General features: G+C 43.7%; 1 protein-coding gene, 1 long non-coding RNA gene and 1 pseudogene across 2 annotated transcripts; 1 reads left to right on the top strand and 2 right to left on the bottom strand.

Moving 5' to 3' along the window:
- Positions 1 to 5,983: 5,983 nt before the first annotated feature.
- On the top strand, positions 5,984 to 10,513 carry LOC120683713 (annotated as a pseudogene).
- A 232-nt stretch (positions 10,514 to 10,745) lies between these two features.
- LOC120683714 (probable E3 ubiquitin-protein ligase HIP1) lies at positions 10,746 to 17,720 on the bottom strand. Its single transcript, XM_039965806.1, has 7 exons — positions 17,505 to 17,720; positions 16,661 to 16,757; positions 14,665 to 16,446; positions 14,039 to 14,089; positions 12,154 to 12,252; positions 11,674 to 11,820; positions 10,746 to 11,199 (listed from the first exon to the last, which is right to left on the bottom strand). Exons 3-7 carry the CDS (start codon positions 16,348 to 16,350, stop codon positions 11,068 to 11,070), a joined length of 2,115 nt encoding a protein of 704 aa, XP_039821740.1. The 5' UTR covers positions 16,351 to 16,446; positions 16,661 to 16,757; positions 17,505 to 17,720; the 3' UTR covers positions 10,746 to 11,067.
- LOC120683715 lies at positions 12,860 to 14,032 on the bottom strand. Its single transcript, XR_005678889.1, has 2 exons — positions 13,516 to 14,032; positions 12,860 to 13,420 (listed from the first exon to the last, which is right to left on the bottom strand). It is a non-coding gene; the product is annotated as an uncharacterized LOC120683715 (long non-coding RNA).
- Positions 17,721 to 19,333: the final 1,613 nt, after the last annotated feature.

Below are 19,333 nucleotides of genomic sequence, written 5' to 3'. Positions count from 1 at the left end.
TACCTAGCTCCAGAGTATTGAGTTGCATGCAGCAACTGATTCAATCCAAAAGATTAAGCTGATAGGGAGAGATGAGCAATTCACTTATATTCCAACCCCCCCCCCCCCTCACGTAGAGGCTCCCTCAGGCCTCAGACATGGAATATGAGCTAGCAGCAATTATTTTATTTAATTGCGCTAACTAGGATTCGAACTCGAGACCTCTGACTCCACTTATCAACACAAAGAACTTCCTGAGTAGTATATATAGATAGAGAGAGCAAGCAACTGAAATTAAACAAGCAAACTAACTTGCAGATGCTGCTTTCCTTGAAAGCAACATCATCCACACATTTTTCTCAATCACCAATGTATTGTCAAAGTTGATATCTTCATCCCTTGACTCTTTACTTAAACCAATCTACTATATAAGCTTAATCATGATACTTCTGTGGAATTAGATGCAGGCATATTTCTGGAGGTTACTTTTTCCACGATACTCATCAGTTAACTAGTTCAGATATAACTTCAAAGTTTAATTCTATTTATCTTTTCTTCTTCTGATGAATATGAGATGATTCAGCTACAGAGTGAAAAGCGTGCTAATATGTCAAGTGGCATCGTCCCAAACAGTTTTCTGATTTTGGGCAACCACAACTTTATTTTTGAAAAGTTGCAACCATATAACTTCGAAAAGAGGGTTTCCCAGCCCTATTAGTTTCCAGGACATGCTTTGTTTCATTTTTTTTCATGTTTATTAATATCTTCGATAACTTGTGACTGTACGTGCCAACTTGCTTTAACCGGAATATTTTTTTTCTTGGAAAGGTCTTTAACCGGAATATTCACATGCACGTGTTGCATGCTGTTCTAGTCGATTGAGCTAACACCGTGTGCCGCTAAGAGAATATACCTCTTGTTGTTCCAAACTTGAGTCAGCAGCTAACCTACCCAAAATGTGAGAATTTTTACTACTTCTATCCCAAATTAAGTTATTTTATATTAAGTCTTCAATCAAACCATTTTAAGCTTCACCAAGAATATATAAAATATTCTATCAATACTTATCATGAGATATTTTCATACTATATCTATTTTGAGTTATAAATATAGTAATTTTATTTGCAAATTTGGTCAAACTTAAGATATTTTTATTTAGGATAAATCTAGAAGAACACTCTTTTTGGGACAGGTGAGTAGCAAATATGATATATACTATCACTACAATGAATAGTAAAGGCACCAACTTGTGCACACAGCCGGTTTCTTGCCTCCCCTTCTACTTGACTTTAATCGCACGAACCACTGGGAACTAAGAGCCTGTTTGGCATGTTTGGCATGGCTTTTCCATCCTAACTCTGGCTTCAACTTTTTATTGCGTTGTAGCAGCACTATAACAAGAAGCTGGCAGTTTGAAAAATTGTGGATAAAAAGAACTAGGCGCCCACTAGCTCCGGCTTCGCCTGCTACTGTAGCAAGGAACCGGTTTGGGAGCATAGGTGCCCATCGGGGTTTAAGCATTGCTTACTTGATGTTGGAGAACAAAATTGGCAAATACAGCCGACCGGTCTGGGCCTGTGTAATCCGAGTAGGGTTAGGGTTTGTGATTTAGAGTCTTATTGTAATCCGATTTGGAAGGGGTACGTCCTCTCCGACCTATAAATATAAAGGCTACGGTTGATTGAGGGTTTTTTAACCACAATAGAATCAAAACAATTCTTTTTACCTTATTTTCTTATTTTCCAAACCTTATTAGCTTTTCCAAGCCTTTTGCTGTTCTTCGCTCGTTCTACCGCGTTCAAGGGCGTCTTGAGTGGCCTGCCGATCTTAAGACAACCCTAGTTCTTCGAGCTCCGACGGGTTTCCTCCCGAGATTGAGGTTCTAGGTCTTCGCGAAGCTCTCTGCGTCCAACCGGTCTAACCGGTTGGCGCGACCAGTGTGACCGGTCGCCGGCGTCCTTCGCTGGTGTTGCAATCGTTTGTGATCCGCGCGTTCTAGCGATTGTGTATTGACCAGACCAGCGTCAACACTTGATTAGGTTCCATGTGGTTAATTATTCTTTTAATAGCAAGTAATTTACCTGTGGATAGTATATTTAGGCGTGTATATACTTTATTTCAGAGAAAGAAGAATAAAAAACTACTAATCCATTCATTAAATTCCGGCTGCATGACATTTGTAGGAACCCATACGTATGACCATCTTTTGTTTGTCCCCCATGTAAATCTGCTAAACTGGTCAATGTTTGAGCGATGGACGCATGCATGCTGAGGTGGCAATCTTTTCTCTTTTTTTTCTGGGAAAGAGGCATTATTGCTTGGGCTCCCGGAGGCATATTCCCTGGGAACCCGACGCCAGGGTTCAAGTCCAAATCTTCCCGCTTCATTTTCTTCTAAAAATTTGATGAGTTCATGACTGTCACAGTGTGCCGCCGTGGCGGGAAAGTATTTGCCCACGTTTTGTTACTGCTTGCGTCTGGTCTACTATTGTACTTGTAGTTTAATTTGCTTGCACTAGAAAAAATTAGTTGATCATGACGATTAAATTTCATCACAGATCACTAAAAACCCGTCATAAAACAGTGCGTCTAGTCTACTACTGTACTTGTAGTTTAATTTGCTTGCACTAGAAAAAATCTGTTGATCATGACGATTAAATTTCATCATAGATCACTAAAAACTCATCATAAAACAGTATCTATGATGATCTCGAATTTCGTCATACATTGAGCGTCACAGATTACACCGTGTGACGTTACTTAAAAAACTGTCTCAGATTTCTTAATCCATGATGTTTTGAACTTCCATAAAATATCCCCAGGCCCCTGAAGCCCAAACCAAACCCATTTTTTATGATAAAAGTAAATGTCACAAATAGTGTAATATTCATCACAGATTCAATTGCTACGTCAAACACTGATGACATGGAGGATGACATGGTTGATGACATGGCAATTATGTGGATGGCAATGATGACATGTACATTGACATGGTCGATGATATGGTTGCTGACATGGCAATGACATAAAAAGTGGTGCTGATGTGGCAGGTGACGTGGTGAGCGACGTCGCAGGTGACATAGCGAGGAGCACGGATGCATGGTGACATTAGCAGCACAACCCATTTGTGTATGGGCGCAATTCAGAGTGGGCCACTAAGTTGGGCCTAATTTCAACCCAAGATTAATTATCAGCTAATCATATTCAGCTTTATACGTAGTCTATTTATCAAAACAGAAGTTCCAACCCTGAAGTCACAATAAGCAATTCCAGCCTAAATTATGACATCACATGAATAAGATTTGCATGGAGCATGACACCAGAATAATAGATTACATTTAGTTTTTCCATCTATCAGAACTAGTGTCCAACATTCCAGGACCAGAAAACAATAAAAGACAGGTTTCATCAAGAATATAAACTAGTAAGCAAAGTTTGGTTCCTGCAAAAGTTGAAGTTCCACCAATAGCATATAGTCTGGTCCAAACTCCATACTTTGCGCAAATCACTTGTGTATTATGCTCTTCAACATAAAACTATGAATCAGTGCAAATGCACTAATAAGCAATATTTAGCATCAGAGCTAGTAATTAAGGTCGTACTGTGCTTTCCGCATGGATTGTGCCCAAAGCAGCTGGTAGTATACATCAGATCAGCATTAATCAGTGAAGTGCGAAAAAAGCTAGATGATGATGTTTCATAATCATTTCAGATAAGAAAAGTCATTTTCCATAAACATCCTACGCAGCACCAGGTACTCAGATCAACGTTGAAACAGCCGAAACAGTTACTATTATCTTATAACAAACCAGATAAAAAGAACAGTTTGTGATTAATATTAGTTGCAATATTGCCAGCTCATAATCTGAGTAGGCTACTCACCATAATGCAAGGTTACTTGATGACCATTGTAATTATCAAATTGGCTACAGCTTGAGAGGATCCCTCACTACATCACAAACAAGATAAAAGGAACAATTGGTGATAAGTATTAGTAGTATAGAAATAAAGCAGCTACTTATGTTAATTGGCAGATCCAACATTTTGTACCAGGGCTATTCTTATACCTAAGATGATCACTCCGTTAAGTTTGAACCCAGTTTAGATGCAATTAGTTGCTGCAATTAAATCTAATTCATGCTCAATGAAGTTTCTCAATGCGTGATTAGATCTAAATCATGCTTAATTAAGTTTCTGATAACATATCGATCTAATCTAGGACAGTTAGGTAAGCATAAGTTGAAATCTTGATTTGTTTAATATGAATTAAGTACTGGATTAGATTCGAAATGCCTACTAGTGCCGAAATCAAGTTAATAGAGGCCAAATCAAGTTTATTTCATGATTAAGTAAGCAATTAGGGTTTCGGTTCTCAATTTTCCCCCACTCTTTTGTCCTTGCTAGTATAATTTCTGCAAATTAGCACTAATTAATGAAATTACATGCGTCAGTAAGCATGTAGAACAAGGGGAGAAGTAAATCATCAAGAAATTCCAACATAACCATGAACCCAAAACCTAACCCGATCGAGCAAAAGATGAGGATTAGTATACCATGCATGCCATGCGGCAGCACAAGGGCTCGCGCATCAAAGGCCGGGTCCTTGGGACCCATGCGCACGGCACCCGACACAGCGGCTGGCGACCAAGGCTATCATGCATAGAGGAGGCATCGGCATGCAGAACGAAACTGCCTGGTGTGCGCACAAGAGCAAGCAGCGCCCACAGGGCACACAGCTATGGCGGCGCGGTGCAGCCCACGTGGCGCACGCACAAGCGGCTGGCGCCCACGGGGCACGTGGCGGTGGCGGCGCCCAGGGCCTACGCGCCCGCGCCACACACATATGGCCAGCGATCGTGGCCTCGACCCGCAGTGCACCATGAGGAGGCAACGCGTAGAGCGGCCGGGCTGGCGCAGGCCATGAGGAGGGAGCGCGTGCGACGCGATTGCACCTTGCACTGGTGCGTGAAGGGCTGCACCACTCTGGCGTGTGTAGGGCGGCGGCTCTGAGAGAAGAAAGGGAGTGAAGGGATTAGATCAGGGGAAGCCGGGTCGAGCCGCGCACGCGCTGCTAGGCTATTTGGGCCATGTGGGTGGAAACTGGCCTTGTGCATCCTTTTTCTTCTTAACGTTTTCTTTTTTTATTTTCCATTTTATTATTGCACCACTGTGAAGTAACATATAAAATAATTATTTTATACATATCAATATTTTTTTAACATAATAGACCACATATAAGTTGCTGTGTAAAAGTTTTGTTAATTTTCTATGCCATTTATTATTTTCAATGGTTTAAATGATTTTTTGCAAGTTTGTTGGAAGTAATTACAATTGGAACTACGCATATCTGAAATAATATACAAAAATTCCTCAAAAATATATTTTAAGTGTTTCCATTCTATTGAAAATGTAGAGATAGAATACATTTGAAGCATCCAAAAGACAGCTGCAAGAAGTTGGACAAAGTCGGCAGAAGATAGAGCACTGGTTAAACCGACACTCGGTGACCAGTTAAACTGACGGCCTGAAATTTACAAGCGTCGGTGCATTGAATTGTGCACTGCTGAATCAGCTGAAGAAACCCAAGAGGCACCGGGTAAACCAACATTACAAGATGAATGTGTCGGTGCAGATCTTGGTATTGTCCGGAGAGCATGTCAAATGGCTAGGAGCAAAGTCTTTGAGCATCGGTTGAACCGACGGTGTGTCAGTACAAGGCCTTGGTGCAATGACATCAGTAGAAGAAGACTAAGTGAACAGCAATGAAAAGCAGCCATAGAACGACCGGTTAAACCGCGACCAAGGGGTTGGTTAAACTGATTGTTTTCACATCATTAGCAGGCGCTTGTCAGAGTCCCAATGGCTACTTTGTTGGATTAGTGAGACCGGTTGAACCGTCACTACCCCATGCATAGGCGTCAGTTCAACCGACTATGCTAAATTTTGCTAGCCATTAGAGCAACGGCTCTATGGAGTTGGTGGCCTATATATGTGCATTCTTCCAGCCATTTTTAGGTTGCCGGAGTTCATATGAAGCTATCCACATACTGAAGAAGTTCTCCAGGCCTTTCAAGAGCTCATTGATCATACAATTAGGTTTAGCACAAGCTTTGTGAGTGAGAGTGCTAGACTAGCTCGATTTTGAGTGAGAGAGCAAGGTGTTGTATCTTGTGTGCTGTGTTTGAGAGCTACTCAAGCTTGTATCTCGGTGTGCAGCCCTTTAGAGTCTTGGTGACTTGCCGGCTACGTCTTCGACCCTCCTGGTGTGGAGCGGTGTCGACGGCTTTGTGCGGGAGACATGGAGACCCCATCCTTCTTGGAGAAGCTCCTTAGTGGAAAGCGGGATTAAGGTGATCGGAGAACTTGGCAAGAGCCTTGGTGGCCTAGTCTTAGTGGCAAGTCAAGGAGTCCCCGGAAGAGACTAGCTTGATAGTCGAGAAGCCATACCCTTGATTGAGTGCTTCAACAACATGGACTAGGGGTGGCTTTTGCCTACCGATAGCACGGGACACATCCTTGTGTCAAGAGCTCGCTTCCTCTCATCTCCTCTTTACGTTTCCACATTTCTTATTGCAACTTGTGTGCCTTTACTTTTTTAGTATAGATCAAGTTAGGATTGACTATATAGATTGCAAAACTCTTTTAGGATGAAGTTTCACACTAGATGAACCGTAGTTGCACATCTAGATAGAATGCAATAGTATAAATTTATGTGTAAACTAGTTGGAGCTATAAATTAAGATTTTAAGTTACCTAATTCATTCCTCCTCTCTTAGCCTACGAGCATCCGATCACTTCCTTCTTCTTTGGGCTAGATTTTGCCCAACTCCATGACATGTTTTTAATTTGTGTGGAAAAATTGGCAGTTAGTAATGTCTAACATGTCCTTTTGATAATACACAAACGCTGTACATTTTCGTCAGCAAAGAGAACAATTGTCACACCTACTTTCTTAACACGTACACCTTTCATTGGCTCGATATTTTGTCCGCATCGGGAGGAATAAGCCCTTTGAATAGAGAACGCAGCAACGGAAAAGTCAAGACAGGTGCACAACACAAGCTGGACACGTATAGAACCTGCTGTACATGGGATTATCACTTGTGTCCGCAAGCCAGCACAACTGGTACATTGTTAGCCGCGACACATGGATGGTGTGGTTACATAGTTAACGAGGAATATTTTGACTGTGGCACACAAGGACTTATATGTATGCCGCCAGTAGTCTAAATATTCCTGCTGCCAAGTTCTTCATACAGCACTGGTCCCTTCCTGAACGAAGTAGCAACAAACCTGCCAACTGCAAGGTATATCCCAATCCTGCTGAATAATTGCTTCTTGTTTAAGTACTCTTTCAGGTTTGCGATGTATTTCCTCCTATGAGTCTGAATCAATTATATCACCCACCATTTCCTTTTCGATTAGAATGGATTTTATTTTATACATATCTCTGATTGTTCATTCGTCCCAGTTGCGTAGCTTTAATGTTATCATGACAATGGATACTGTATTTTGGTATTAATGAGCTCGTCTATTTTCATTTGTTCGTTTCGGGTTCCTAATACTGTTGCTTTACCACTATATTTCGAGTCAGACATATATATTTTTATGTTAGTGTGAAAGTGTTGTCATGAAGCAAATCAGTTCTAATGCAACTCTGTTCCATGTAGAAATTCGTTTTAGCTTCTCTTCCACAGCAAGCGAATTAACAACCGTAAATCTAGAATATTTCCTGTTTTTATTTTTCTTCTTGCCATCATTGAGCCAAAATCTCATGGAATCTCCTGATCTCTTCCGTAAGACGTCTTAGATGTGTCCATCCATGTAGAGAAAAAGACATGGGTTACACTCCCAAATCCCAATAGGCCATTCCAGAAGTTTAAAAGATAATGCAAGTAGTACCTGATTCCTTACCGTCCACAAATTGCGTAATGTGGCCAAACAAGATTTGGACATGCACCATGTATGGCCCAGCAGATCAACAGTATATACATGATCCGCACAAGTCCGAAGTCTTGGTGTAGAACTTGTAAGTAGACATCAGCTAGAATGTTCCGGATTTATTCCCTACTATATATACTACTGCAACCATACATCTGATCAATCTAGGTCCTATATAAGTGGCAACAATAACCTGCAGGTTATTGAAGTTTAAAGCTACTTGACATTTCCAAGAACACTGCTAACATCTAGCAGCAGGTGAAGAACGAGCTGCTCAAATGGCACACGATCACAAGGTGCTCGACGCGGCCAAGACGCAGTGGTATCACTTGACAGCGGTGGTGATTGCCGGCATGGGCTTCTTCACTGACGCCTACGACCTCTTCTCCATCTCCCTCGTCACCAAGCTGCTCGGCCGCATCTACTACTTCGACCCCAGCTCCAGGACCCCCGGCACCCTGCCGCCCAACGTGTCGGCGCCCGTCAACGGCGTCGCCTTCTGCGGGACGCTGGCGGGGCAGCTCTTCTTCGGCTGGCTCGGCGACAAGATGGGGCGCAAGAAGGTGTACGGCATGACGCTGATGCTCATGTCATCTGCTGCCTGGCCTCCGGCCTCTCGTTTGCGTCCGCGCCCAAGGGCGTCATGGCCACGCTCTGCTTCTTCCGGTTCTGGCTCGGCTTCGGCATCGGCGGCGACTACCCGCTGTCCGCAACCATCATGTCCGAGTACGCCAACAAGCGGACGCGCGGCGCGTTCATCGCGGCTGTCTTCGCCATGCAGGGATTCGGCAACCTCACCGGCGGCATCGTCGCCATCATCATCTCCGCCGCGTTCAAGGCGCGTCGAAGCGCGCCGGCGTACAAGGACGACCCTGCCGGCTCCACTGTTCCGCAGGCCGACTACGCGTGGCGCATCGTCCTCATGTTCGGCGCCATCCCGGCGCTGCTCACGTACTACTGGCGCATGAAGATGCCGGAGACGGCGCGACACACCGCGCTGGTCGCCAAGAAGGCGACGTCCGACATGGCGCAAATTCTCAACGTCGAGCTCGCCGAGGGGCAGCAGCAGAAAGCGGAGGAGGAGCTCGAGCGCCGCGAGGAGTACGGCCTCTTGTCCCGTCAGTTTGCCAAGCGGCACGGCCTCCACCTGCTGGGCACGACGGTGTGCTGGTTCATGCTGGACATCGCCTTCTACTCGCAGAACCTGTTCCAGGACATCTACGCCGCCGTCAACTGGCTGCCCAAGGCGGAGACCATGAACGCCCTCGAGGAGATGTTCAGGATCTCCCGCGCGCAGACTCTCGTCGCGCTGTGCGGCACCATCCCGGGCTACTGGTTCACCGTCTTTTTCATCGACATCATTGGCCGCTTTGCCATCCAGCTTGGCGCTTCTTCTTCATGACGGTGTTCATGCTCGGCCTCGCCATCCCCTACCATCACTGGACCACGCCCGGTAACCACGTCGGCTTCGTCGTCATGTACGTCTTCACCTTCTTCTTCGCCAACTTCGGGCCCAACTCCACTACCTTCATCGTGCCAGCAGAGATCTTCCCAGCGCGGCTGCGGTCAACTTGCCACGGCATTTCCTCAGCTGCCGGGAAGTCCGGCGCCATTGTTGGTTCTTTCGGGTTCCTCTACGCGGCGCAGAGCACTGACCCGACCAAGACGGATGCCGGCTACCCGCCGGGCATGGGCGTGCGCAACTCACTGTTCATGCTCGCTGGATGCAATGTCATCGGGTTCCTGTTCACGTTCCTCGTGCCAGAGCCTAAGAGGAAGCAGGGTTTTATTTCCCGACGGGTAATCGGTAACCGCCGGGCCCCGGTTTCGGTTTACCGGACCGGTTTGACCGGTTACCGGTCGGAACCGGTTGAATTCAAATCTAAATTCAAATAAATTCAAAAACTCCCGTGCAACCGGTTCCGATCGGTTTCCGGCCGGTTTGACCGGTTTATCGATCGGTTTTACCGGTTTACCGGTCGGTTTGACCGGTTTGAATTCAAATCCAAATTCAAAAGCTCCTGTGCAACCGGTTTACCGGCCGGTTTGACCGGCCGGTTTGACCGGTTTGACTGGTGGGCCTTAATGGGCCGGCCCATTTTTTTCTTTTTCTTTTTTGATTTAACTTTAAATCCCCGCAAACTATACTAAATGAACGAATTTTTGAGAAAATTTGATACCATTAGATTCATCGCAACTTGAAATATTTTTAGAAATTTTTTGGGATTTTTTTCATTTTTTGAATTTAAATTTAAATTTTGGCCGGTTGGGTACCGGCCGAAACCGGAACCGGTCCGAACCGGTTTGACCGGTCAAACCGGACCGGTTCCCACCGGTAAGGTTAACCCTAAGAGAAAGTCACTGGAGGAGCTCTCCGGCGAGAACGGCGATGAGGAGGCACCACCACCATCTGGCCAGAGTAACCAGCAGACCGTTCCGACAAATTTTAGCGAATAAATTAACAGTACAGATCTGTTCCTTGCCAATGTCTTTACTTCCGTTGAGGTATATGTACGACCATCAAGATTCAGTAACTAGGCTGAATTGGCATGTTTGTAATCAATATAAGCATATTTCTTGCTAGTTTGCTGTCATGGACAAAATGGCTTACACCCAGCACACCCAATCCGCAAGTAGAAGTGTAAAACCAAATTGATACCACAGGCTCAACACTGGTCCTTTCTGCTAGGAATCCAATGTCTCCTTTTGCTTACACTTCTGATGAACCGATGAGGGGTTGAAAGGTGGAAGAATCGCAACATCAATGATGGATTGCAACTTGCGAGTTCCCCCACTCACTGCAAACCAGGCAACGAAAACAGAGGATACGCAGAAGCAAAAATTGACAACATCAACAACGATAAATATCACAGATTGCCAGGTAGATTGAATGTCATTGAATAAATTTTAAATCCCAAATCTAGGTTTGAACAAAACCTAGATGAAACTCCAGGGTCTACAGCCATTGGCTTCAGGTAAGTGCCATGTACCACCTATAGTATAAATTCCCACCTGTATGTTGATCAAGGGGAGGTGTAACATGCTTGTAACCAGTTGCTGATCTTGGGAGGGTGTGGTAGAATGATAACCACTTGCTCTAATGGTGCTCCCAGCTATTTCCTGAGAAGCGGGCTGCAGCAGCCATGTTTTAGGTGCTCAGTGCTGTTTTTTTGCAGATTGGGCAAAGATTTTTTATAACAAGCCATTGTTTGATGCATGCAGTGTGGAAGTCATGACCACAGTCCAGTCTGCCCAACTCTTCATCTTCCACATAGTCTTCCTGTGAGGTTTAAGGTAAAGCAACAGTCAGTAATGCCAATGAGCTACCAGAATATCTCTGATCAAATGAGTAGAACCAATATTAAGATTGGTTCCAAAACAATAAACACATTCTAAACAAGGGCAGGAAAGTAAATATGAGAATCTCTACAACGCCTGAGTTTTAACAGAATATTGGAGCCATAGACAAGAATACCATGATGTCAATTATAGTAAAGAGTGCCTGCAACATGCAACCGCACAGCCCCCTAAATAATAAAAAGACAGGCCAAGACTTTTGTGGATATTTGAACACAACAGGGATCAAGGTACTCAGACATCAACTAAACCACAATCTTACATTATGTCATGCTAGGACAACCAGTTCAATAATGCAATGAGTGGATAGTTATATCAAAGAATATGGCATCTGGTTTATAAACGGAGTTCCTACCAAACAAATCTTTACAAGCATTTAAGGAAACATAAAGCTTACCTGGCAAATGCAGCATGGTTCAACACATGCGGGAGGATCCTCCGATGCTCTTATGGCAAATTTCCATTGTTTCAAGCTACTCATAATTTTCTCCTCACTAAGTCCTGTGTTTACATACCCAATACGTTCACCAAGTGCCAGCAATTCCTGGGGAACAAACAAAACTACAGGAGTCACATATCATTCCCTACTACAGGTAAAAACTAAGTTTTCTGTTCGCTGAGCGCAGGCAGTTTTACCAAAACTATGCAATTTAATCCAACACCATGCTGAAACTAAAACATTTTAAGGATATGGAATGGGATATCTTCTTTAACAGGAAAATAATTTAATTCAAACAAAATTGGTAACAAAACAGGCCAGGGTTCAAATACCCACCCTAAATACCTACCCCCCAAAAAACAACCACCAACCCACCAGACAAAGATTTAAGTTTTCAAGATAACATTATGCAATATAATCCAGGAGAAAACCTCATACCTCATAGGACATATTATCCACATCAAGCCGCATATCCCGATGTCTATCAATCAAATTAGCTCGCCTCATGATAAGTGATCGATCAATGAGAAGCAAATCCTGTTCACAAATCAATATTGTTATTTAGTTATTTTAAGATGGCACATCTAATTCAAAAATATATTGAACAGTACCATCACTGTATGTATATAATATTTATTTGCTAAAAACTATGAACACACAGCGACAAATGAGATCGTAAACTATTGTTATGTCTTTGTAATAGTTCTAAGAAATTATTAAGCATAGGATATATTACATCATTGGAGAGTAACAAAAGGATCTGCAACATAATTACCACAAACAGTTTTAGACCTTAAGTTGCAGAAACCTGAACATTTGCGGCAATGATAGACTGTTACTGTTTAAAATACACAGCACAAAGTTACTAAAAGAAGTTTTAAGTAAAGCCTTTCTTATACAGAGGCGTAATAGTTTGGTGAATCATATTACCTGGCACCAGATATGGGATGATTACCATTTCCCATTTACGGCCAACATTTATATAACAAGCCGAATAATTAGCAACCTATTGTCCAGAAATCTGCAAACTATCTACCATATTGGGGTAGTGAGCTGCGAAAGTTTCCATACCACTACTTGCAATCTACTGCCCTAGAAACTAGCTGCTTATCAACCATCACTTAGTTTATTATATAGAGCACACTTGTCTACATATCATCAATTCATCATATTCCTCTCAGATTCATTCCAGGCAGTAGTGGTACATGCATATATTGGTGCAGTCAGTGGTCGAAGCATGTTCCCCACGTTACACGAGGCTAGGCCTCCAATCTTTTCTCAACATGGCCATGTGCGAGCATGTGTGGTGTGTACACACAAGCGCTTGTGCGCATAAATAATAGGGTTAATTGGAAGGGTACCATCGCAACTTTTAAGAGTTGGAGATATAATACTACAACTTCTAATATTGGAGATATGCTACTCCCATACGTCTTTCAACATCTTAGGCCCACCCGCAGGGTACGTATCCCTCTAGCTTTTTCGTATGGACCGTATTGCCCTTCTGTACGTTGCTCATCCCATCATCGGTACTTAGATCGCTTCCCCGCTGTACGTCGCGTCGATGCCCTCGGTGCCGCCGCCGGACGAAACTGCGCCAGTGTCGCCGGACGGGCGGGAGGCTAGCTCGCGGCCGATGCATCAGGTTGGGCGGACGTACTGCTATCGCGCGGCGAAGTCGACGAACTGAGGAGGATCGCACCGCCTGCATCAACAGAGGAGTTCATTCGATCAGGACTGAATGCACACGCAGTGCAAATCCTGTCCTTTGGCACGGCTTGCGACGCGGCATGCACAAACCTGCTGCGACCGTGGCTGGGGCAGGCGTGCCCGCGGCAGGGAGGGCCAGGCAGAGGCCTGCGGAAGAGAATGGCGCAGGGGCCTGCGCCCGCGCGCAGTGTCAGGCGCCCGCGGTGCCGCCTGCGGCAGCCGGCAGGGCCCTGCGCGCGGCAGCATCTAGAGCATCGACGCGACGTACAGCGGCGAAGCAATCTGAGTATCGATGATGGGATGAGCAACGTATATAAGGGCAATACGGTCCGTACGAAAAAGCTAAGAGGGATACGTACCCTGCGGGTGGGCCTAAAATGTTGAAAGACGTATGGAAGTAGCATATCTCTAATATTAAAAGTTGTAGTGGTATATCTCCAACTCTTAATAGTTGCAATGGTACCCTTCCAATTAACCCTAAATAATATAGTACCATATATTCCAAGGACCTCAACCCTCTAACAGACTAATTTCAGGTGATTCAAGCATATAAATGATATGAAATATTAAGACCTCCTGGCCACTATAACAAAATGCAAAATAGAAATCTGACCTCAAGTCTAGCATTTCTCCCCTGACGAATCTGATCGAAAACATTGCGGAGCTGCACAAGAAAACAGTGAAAGATTAAAATCAAAATAGGACAGGTAATCAATCAGTGGCACATTCTTAAAAAAAACTTCTATAAAAATCATTAAATTGACAGATCCTAAAGACCAAATGTGGTGTCAACTGCTAATATTTAAGAAGCAGATCATGGCTTGCCATAGTGGACACAGCTAGAATAGTTGATCATGAATATACTGTTACGGAGCAAACAACAATAGGATATGATTGGAGCACAACATGATACTGCGAAATGTTAATCTCAACACTAGGCATTGGGATAACATGCAAATGTGTTAAATCGTCTACAAGATGCACATGTAGCCCAAATAATACAAAATTAAACAGTGTACATCAACATAAAAGCATTCAAATTGGATGATATCAGTTGAAGCAGTTTCATGTCATAATAAGCCCCACATCAGTAGAAAACTGGAAGCCAAACTATCATAAGAACTATATATCTCCAATCACTTCCACAGGACATGATGGCTCAATATAAAACTAATGAAGTTATCATGTTAGTGCTAATGAAGACCATAAGTTCAACGAAATGACTCGAGGGCAGCTTACCTCAGATATTGGCCTGCCTCCTTCCCTTGAAGCAGCTATTGTCTGCATAAAAGACTGAAGGTCCAAGCCAGGGTTCTGCCTGTCTATGGAGGGATGACCTGCTCTTAAGTAGTGCTGGGAACGAGAGCTTGATCCTGGCTGATGACTCCGAACCTCGTGTGATGTGGATGAAGTTCCGCGGGCCTGCAATGTGGTGCTTGAACTTCTAGAATGAGAAACACCAGCAGAAATCAAGGACCTCCTGGACATATCAGCTGAACCTCTTAAAGTTGAACTTGACTGAGATGCATTGAACCCAGGGACTTGTTGAGATCCCACATTTACAGCAGCTCTAAGCATGGAACCAGAGCTGGTGCCAGAATTTTGCTGGTTGGTTCTGCTTCCAGAAGCAGATAAGAAATTTGTTGAATCAGCATTAAACAAAGAAGAACCTAACAAAAGGGGCTCAGGATAATCACTTCCCATCAAGCTAGTACTGGGATCTTGCGAAGCAGATATCTGTATTGCAGACCTGGAAGAACTCCCAGTACCAGCAGAACTGGAAGAACTCCCAATTCTTGATCCAAGACTAACATTTGATGATGGACGGTGAAGATTTTGAGAAAATTGAGTAACAGCAGGCACATGAGGTCGACTGTGAGAACCGGCAGAAGAGCTCAGTTTTCTAGGTTGTACTGGAATATATGAAGACTGTGTAGGCTGATAAGCTGAGCACCTGAAACTCCCCTCAGGTAATAGATTGGGCAGCGATTGATCATAATCACCAGGGCTTATTCTCATCCGTGTATTTCGCATGAGTTCGTTTTCATGTGGATCACTATACAAAGAATAATGATCAGACAAATTAGAGCTTGAAGCAATATTAGTACTCTGGTTTAGCTGTTCCGCTGGAGGATATGGAACAGTAAAGTTTGTTGCAGTTGGCACAGTTGAACTTTCACATGTGGTTGGAGGAGGTAGCAGAATATCATTGTTTTGGTGACGATTGCGTGAGCTTCCATTGGCAGAAGACTCTGCATGGCATCCATCAATATACTTTCTCTTAAAGGTTGAATGGTGACTGCCAAGTAAATGAACTTCTTGGCCTGATGCACCCTCAAAACAGTCCGCATTCCGCGAAGAACTTCCTATAGCATCAGAAACTCCATGATGTGGAATACGATCAGTAATGGAAGAGCCCCTGTGGACTGAAACAGTATTTGTTCTTGATTGCCCATTACTGTGTACAGGGTCAACATCATCAGAGCCAAATTGATCAGCCTGATTAACGTTGAGGTCTATGTTTAAGTTGTGTGAAGGCAAAGAACAAGTGGCTTCATGTCTCCTCCTGTCTATACTTAGTGGGCCTCCAATAGACAGAGAAGGCGCAAGATGCTCCCTTTTGGCATGGAAAAAGTTAGCATGATCAACTAAGCAACCCATAGAGCTAGATCCAGCTGATTCCCACAAGCTCAAGCTTGTATTTTGCTGACTAATCAGGTTTCCACTTGGCATTTCCACCTCATGACTATTGAGCAAATATTGTGGGTAGCTCTCACTCTCTAATGCATTTGGAAGCAAAATCTGTTCATCTGCAGTAGGGTTGTTGGGAAGTAAATTCTGCTGATCGATGGCAGGATTGCTAGAACTAGAACCAAGCTGGCAAGTTTCCGAGGAAGACAGCATGGTGATCCTATTATGTTGCATCAAGGATTTACTGTATTTCCTTGGTACTCAAATGATTTGAGTAAAACAAATCATGACCCAAGAAAGGCAATGCTTTAAAACATGAAGCAAGTAAACCTGGCAAATACGACCAATTAGAAAAGAATAAGCATTGGACTCAACCATATAGTAACGTAAGGAAAGACAAACCAAGCCAAAACTGAATGTCTGTCAGTTACGAATCCTTACAATAAATGTACGGAATATTAAGCATCCGTGTGGAGTACACATAACGGAACTTAGTTTTGCAGCTTATAATCAACAGAAACAATGCGGGATGTCAGTTTCATACCTTAAGTACAGGACCAACAATCTATTAGACAAATGGTGGAAACCGCTGGAAATCGTGGCGGGCAACTGGAGAAAACAACAAACTGCTTCCCTAGATTCTGGCAAATAAAAACCAACATAAGTCAAATACCAACACCAAGACAGAATATCATAACTTAACATCTCAAAGCAACTATTCTAATCATTTGGAACATCCCAAAATGATTATCAGCCTGTAGGCTGTATCAGCATAAGCATGTAAAGTAACTGTCCTGACAAATATGTTTCGCGAACATACCAGCAACGCACCAAACTGTATGTTATGCAAGAACCTACAGAACAATTTCAGAAGCATGTGATCCTATTGGCTATTGCAGAAAAGTACTATTGAATAGGTTGTCGACTGAAGGTCGATCTCTCGCACCCAATGGCTATTGATTTGGTGGTGAACTGGTGATTAGACGTTTAAAAGAAATATATGCAATCGCAATGCTACAGAATTCCAATCCTGCAAGTACTCCCGCTCTGCACATCCATTTCCCGATAAAATTGTCATTTCTATTCCATTTCGCCCCCCAACAAAATGGTGTTCCTACCACGAAATCCTAGCCATAACCCCCGGCGAGCTCAAATCAACAAAATTCCCGCCGTACCACCGAAGAATTTCGCTGGAAAACCGCCTCCAGATCCGGCCCCCAAAATCCCCCACAGATCTCAGCCCCCACGCCGCCACGCCCCACGACGGCCCCATCGACCCCATCCCCGGGACCCCAGAATCAAGAGCGCAACCCTATCCACCCACAGCCCCACCTAGCCGCCGCCAAGCAACAGGAAGAAAAACCCGGACGAAGTAGCGAGAAACGTACGGACGCAGCGCCGCCCGGGGCCCGATCGGCGTCCCCCGCGTGCAGGCGGCCCCGATCGGCGGCGAGGAAGGGAGGGGGAGCCGGCGCCGCCTGCTGCTTTCTCCCTCCCGACCCGCGTCCGCGTCCGCGTCCGGCGTGCTCGAATGTATCGAGGAGGAGGAGGTGGAGACGGGGAGGAAAATGGGGGGGGGGGGAGCGGGGTGGGTGGGTGGTGGAAAGGGGAGAAAGTGGGCGACGCAGCGGAACCCACGAAAAAGATAGATAATCGCCGCGGGCGGGTCCCGGCCGTCGGATGTGCCAGATCGACGGCGGATGGGGCGCCTGCCAGCCGTGGACGGAGGGGAGGGGGTGTGAAAAACAAACCCACCCGGCTGGATGTCCGTCCACCGAGTCCTCCCGCAAGGCGTAATTTAAAACGGCATGTCATAAATGTTGATGCTGCCACTGGTTTTTGTTGGATCTTTCTCTGGTGTCATAAATGTTGATGCTGCCACTGGTTTTTGTTGGATTTTTCCCTAGGTGCGTGCTCCAATTTATTAAGGAGAGAGGATGATAATTTCTTTAGTATTTGGACCTTGTCATGAGAAGGGTAGCCCGGCCCAATCTGGCCGGAATTGAAACTTCCCTCACGAATGTGTTGAGCAATATATCATTCTCTTATTGTTAAAAAAACAATTATAAGTCAACTCATCAGGCTTGTGGAAAATTAACTATTGTGAGAAAAAAAGTAAATAACAAATTGACAATTTATCCATACCAAACATATAGGTACCTATGTGTCACCCATTATTCTTCATGAGGAGCGGTCTACAAATGTGATAAATAATTAACGAGGGAAGGGAAATAAAGAGTAAAATAATTCTAAATGTAGGATGCAATTGAGCACACCTATGTTCTTTTGAGGCACAAGCTTTTTCATCCCTTGGAACTGTTTTATAATGTTTTAATTATCAATATTTTTAAATATCACCTTCTCAATGTAGCATATTATTAAGTCATTGAGTCATTCAACTCCCATTTCACTACACAAAATCCATCTTACAAGAGATATGGCTGATTAAAACTCTCTTAACTAAAGTTGTTGCCCCTAGAAGTATCAACATTAGCTCAATGAGTCGATAAAAACTGTTAACCAAAGATGTTAGCTCGTGCAATTGCTTCTTCTTTATTGCATCAACATTTTGATGTTTCGTAGATCCAATAAATTATATACCTCTCCTTTACATGATGGATAAAAAGCCTTAAAGTTGGCCCCATAACAACAAAAGATCAGCAGTATTGAAATCTTCATCGTAAATTTCAACAAGTCTCACAAGCTTATCCACATCAAACTAAGAGAAATTGTCCCTTGAAATAAAACAAGCCATGCATACTAATAATTCTAAGCTAACTTCATTTAACCAATGATTTATCTCTAACAGAATGACATGAATGGCAGCTAGAAAGATCTCACCATTGTAGAAATGCATATTTTTATACTTTTTTCTTCTACAAAATGTCCCTCTAGCACGTGCCTATATTCGGCACTTAAATCTCATTGTTATCATAGAATGACTTTGAATAATAGATCTCATCATTATCTTTCATATACTGCAAGCAATCTCTCACATCCATAATCGAATTCATTGCTTCAACAATATCTCAATCTTTTCTTTGCAAAGCCTTTGACAAATTATTTGTAATGCTTAGCATTTATATTATCAAATGAATGAACACAAAATCAATCCTTCCTTTGCAAAGCAATGGACAAATTATCTATAATGCTAAGCAATTATATCATAAAAATGCATGATGGGCACTGTGGCAGAACCACCTGAATTATCCCGGCT

This window comes from Panicum virgatum, chromosome 7N (genome assembly GCF_016808335.1).
Source record: "Panicum virgatum strain AP13 chromosome 7N, P.virgatum_v5, whole genome shotgun sequence".
NCBI classification, from domain to species: Eukaryota; Viridiplantae; Streptophyta; class Magnoliopsida; order Poales; family Poaceae; genus Panicum; species Panicum virgatum.
This window is presented reverse-complemented; position numbering and strand designations above follow the sequence as displayed.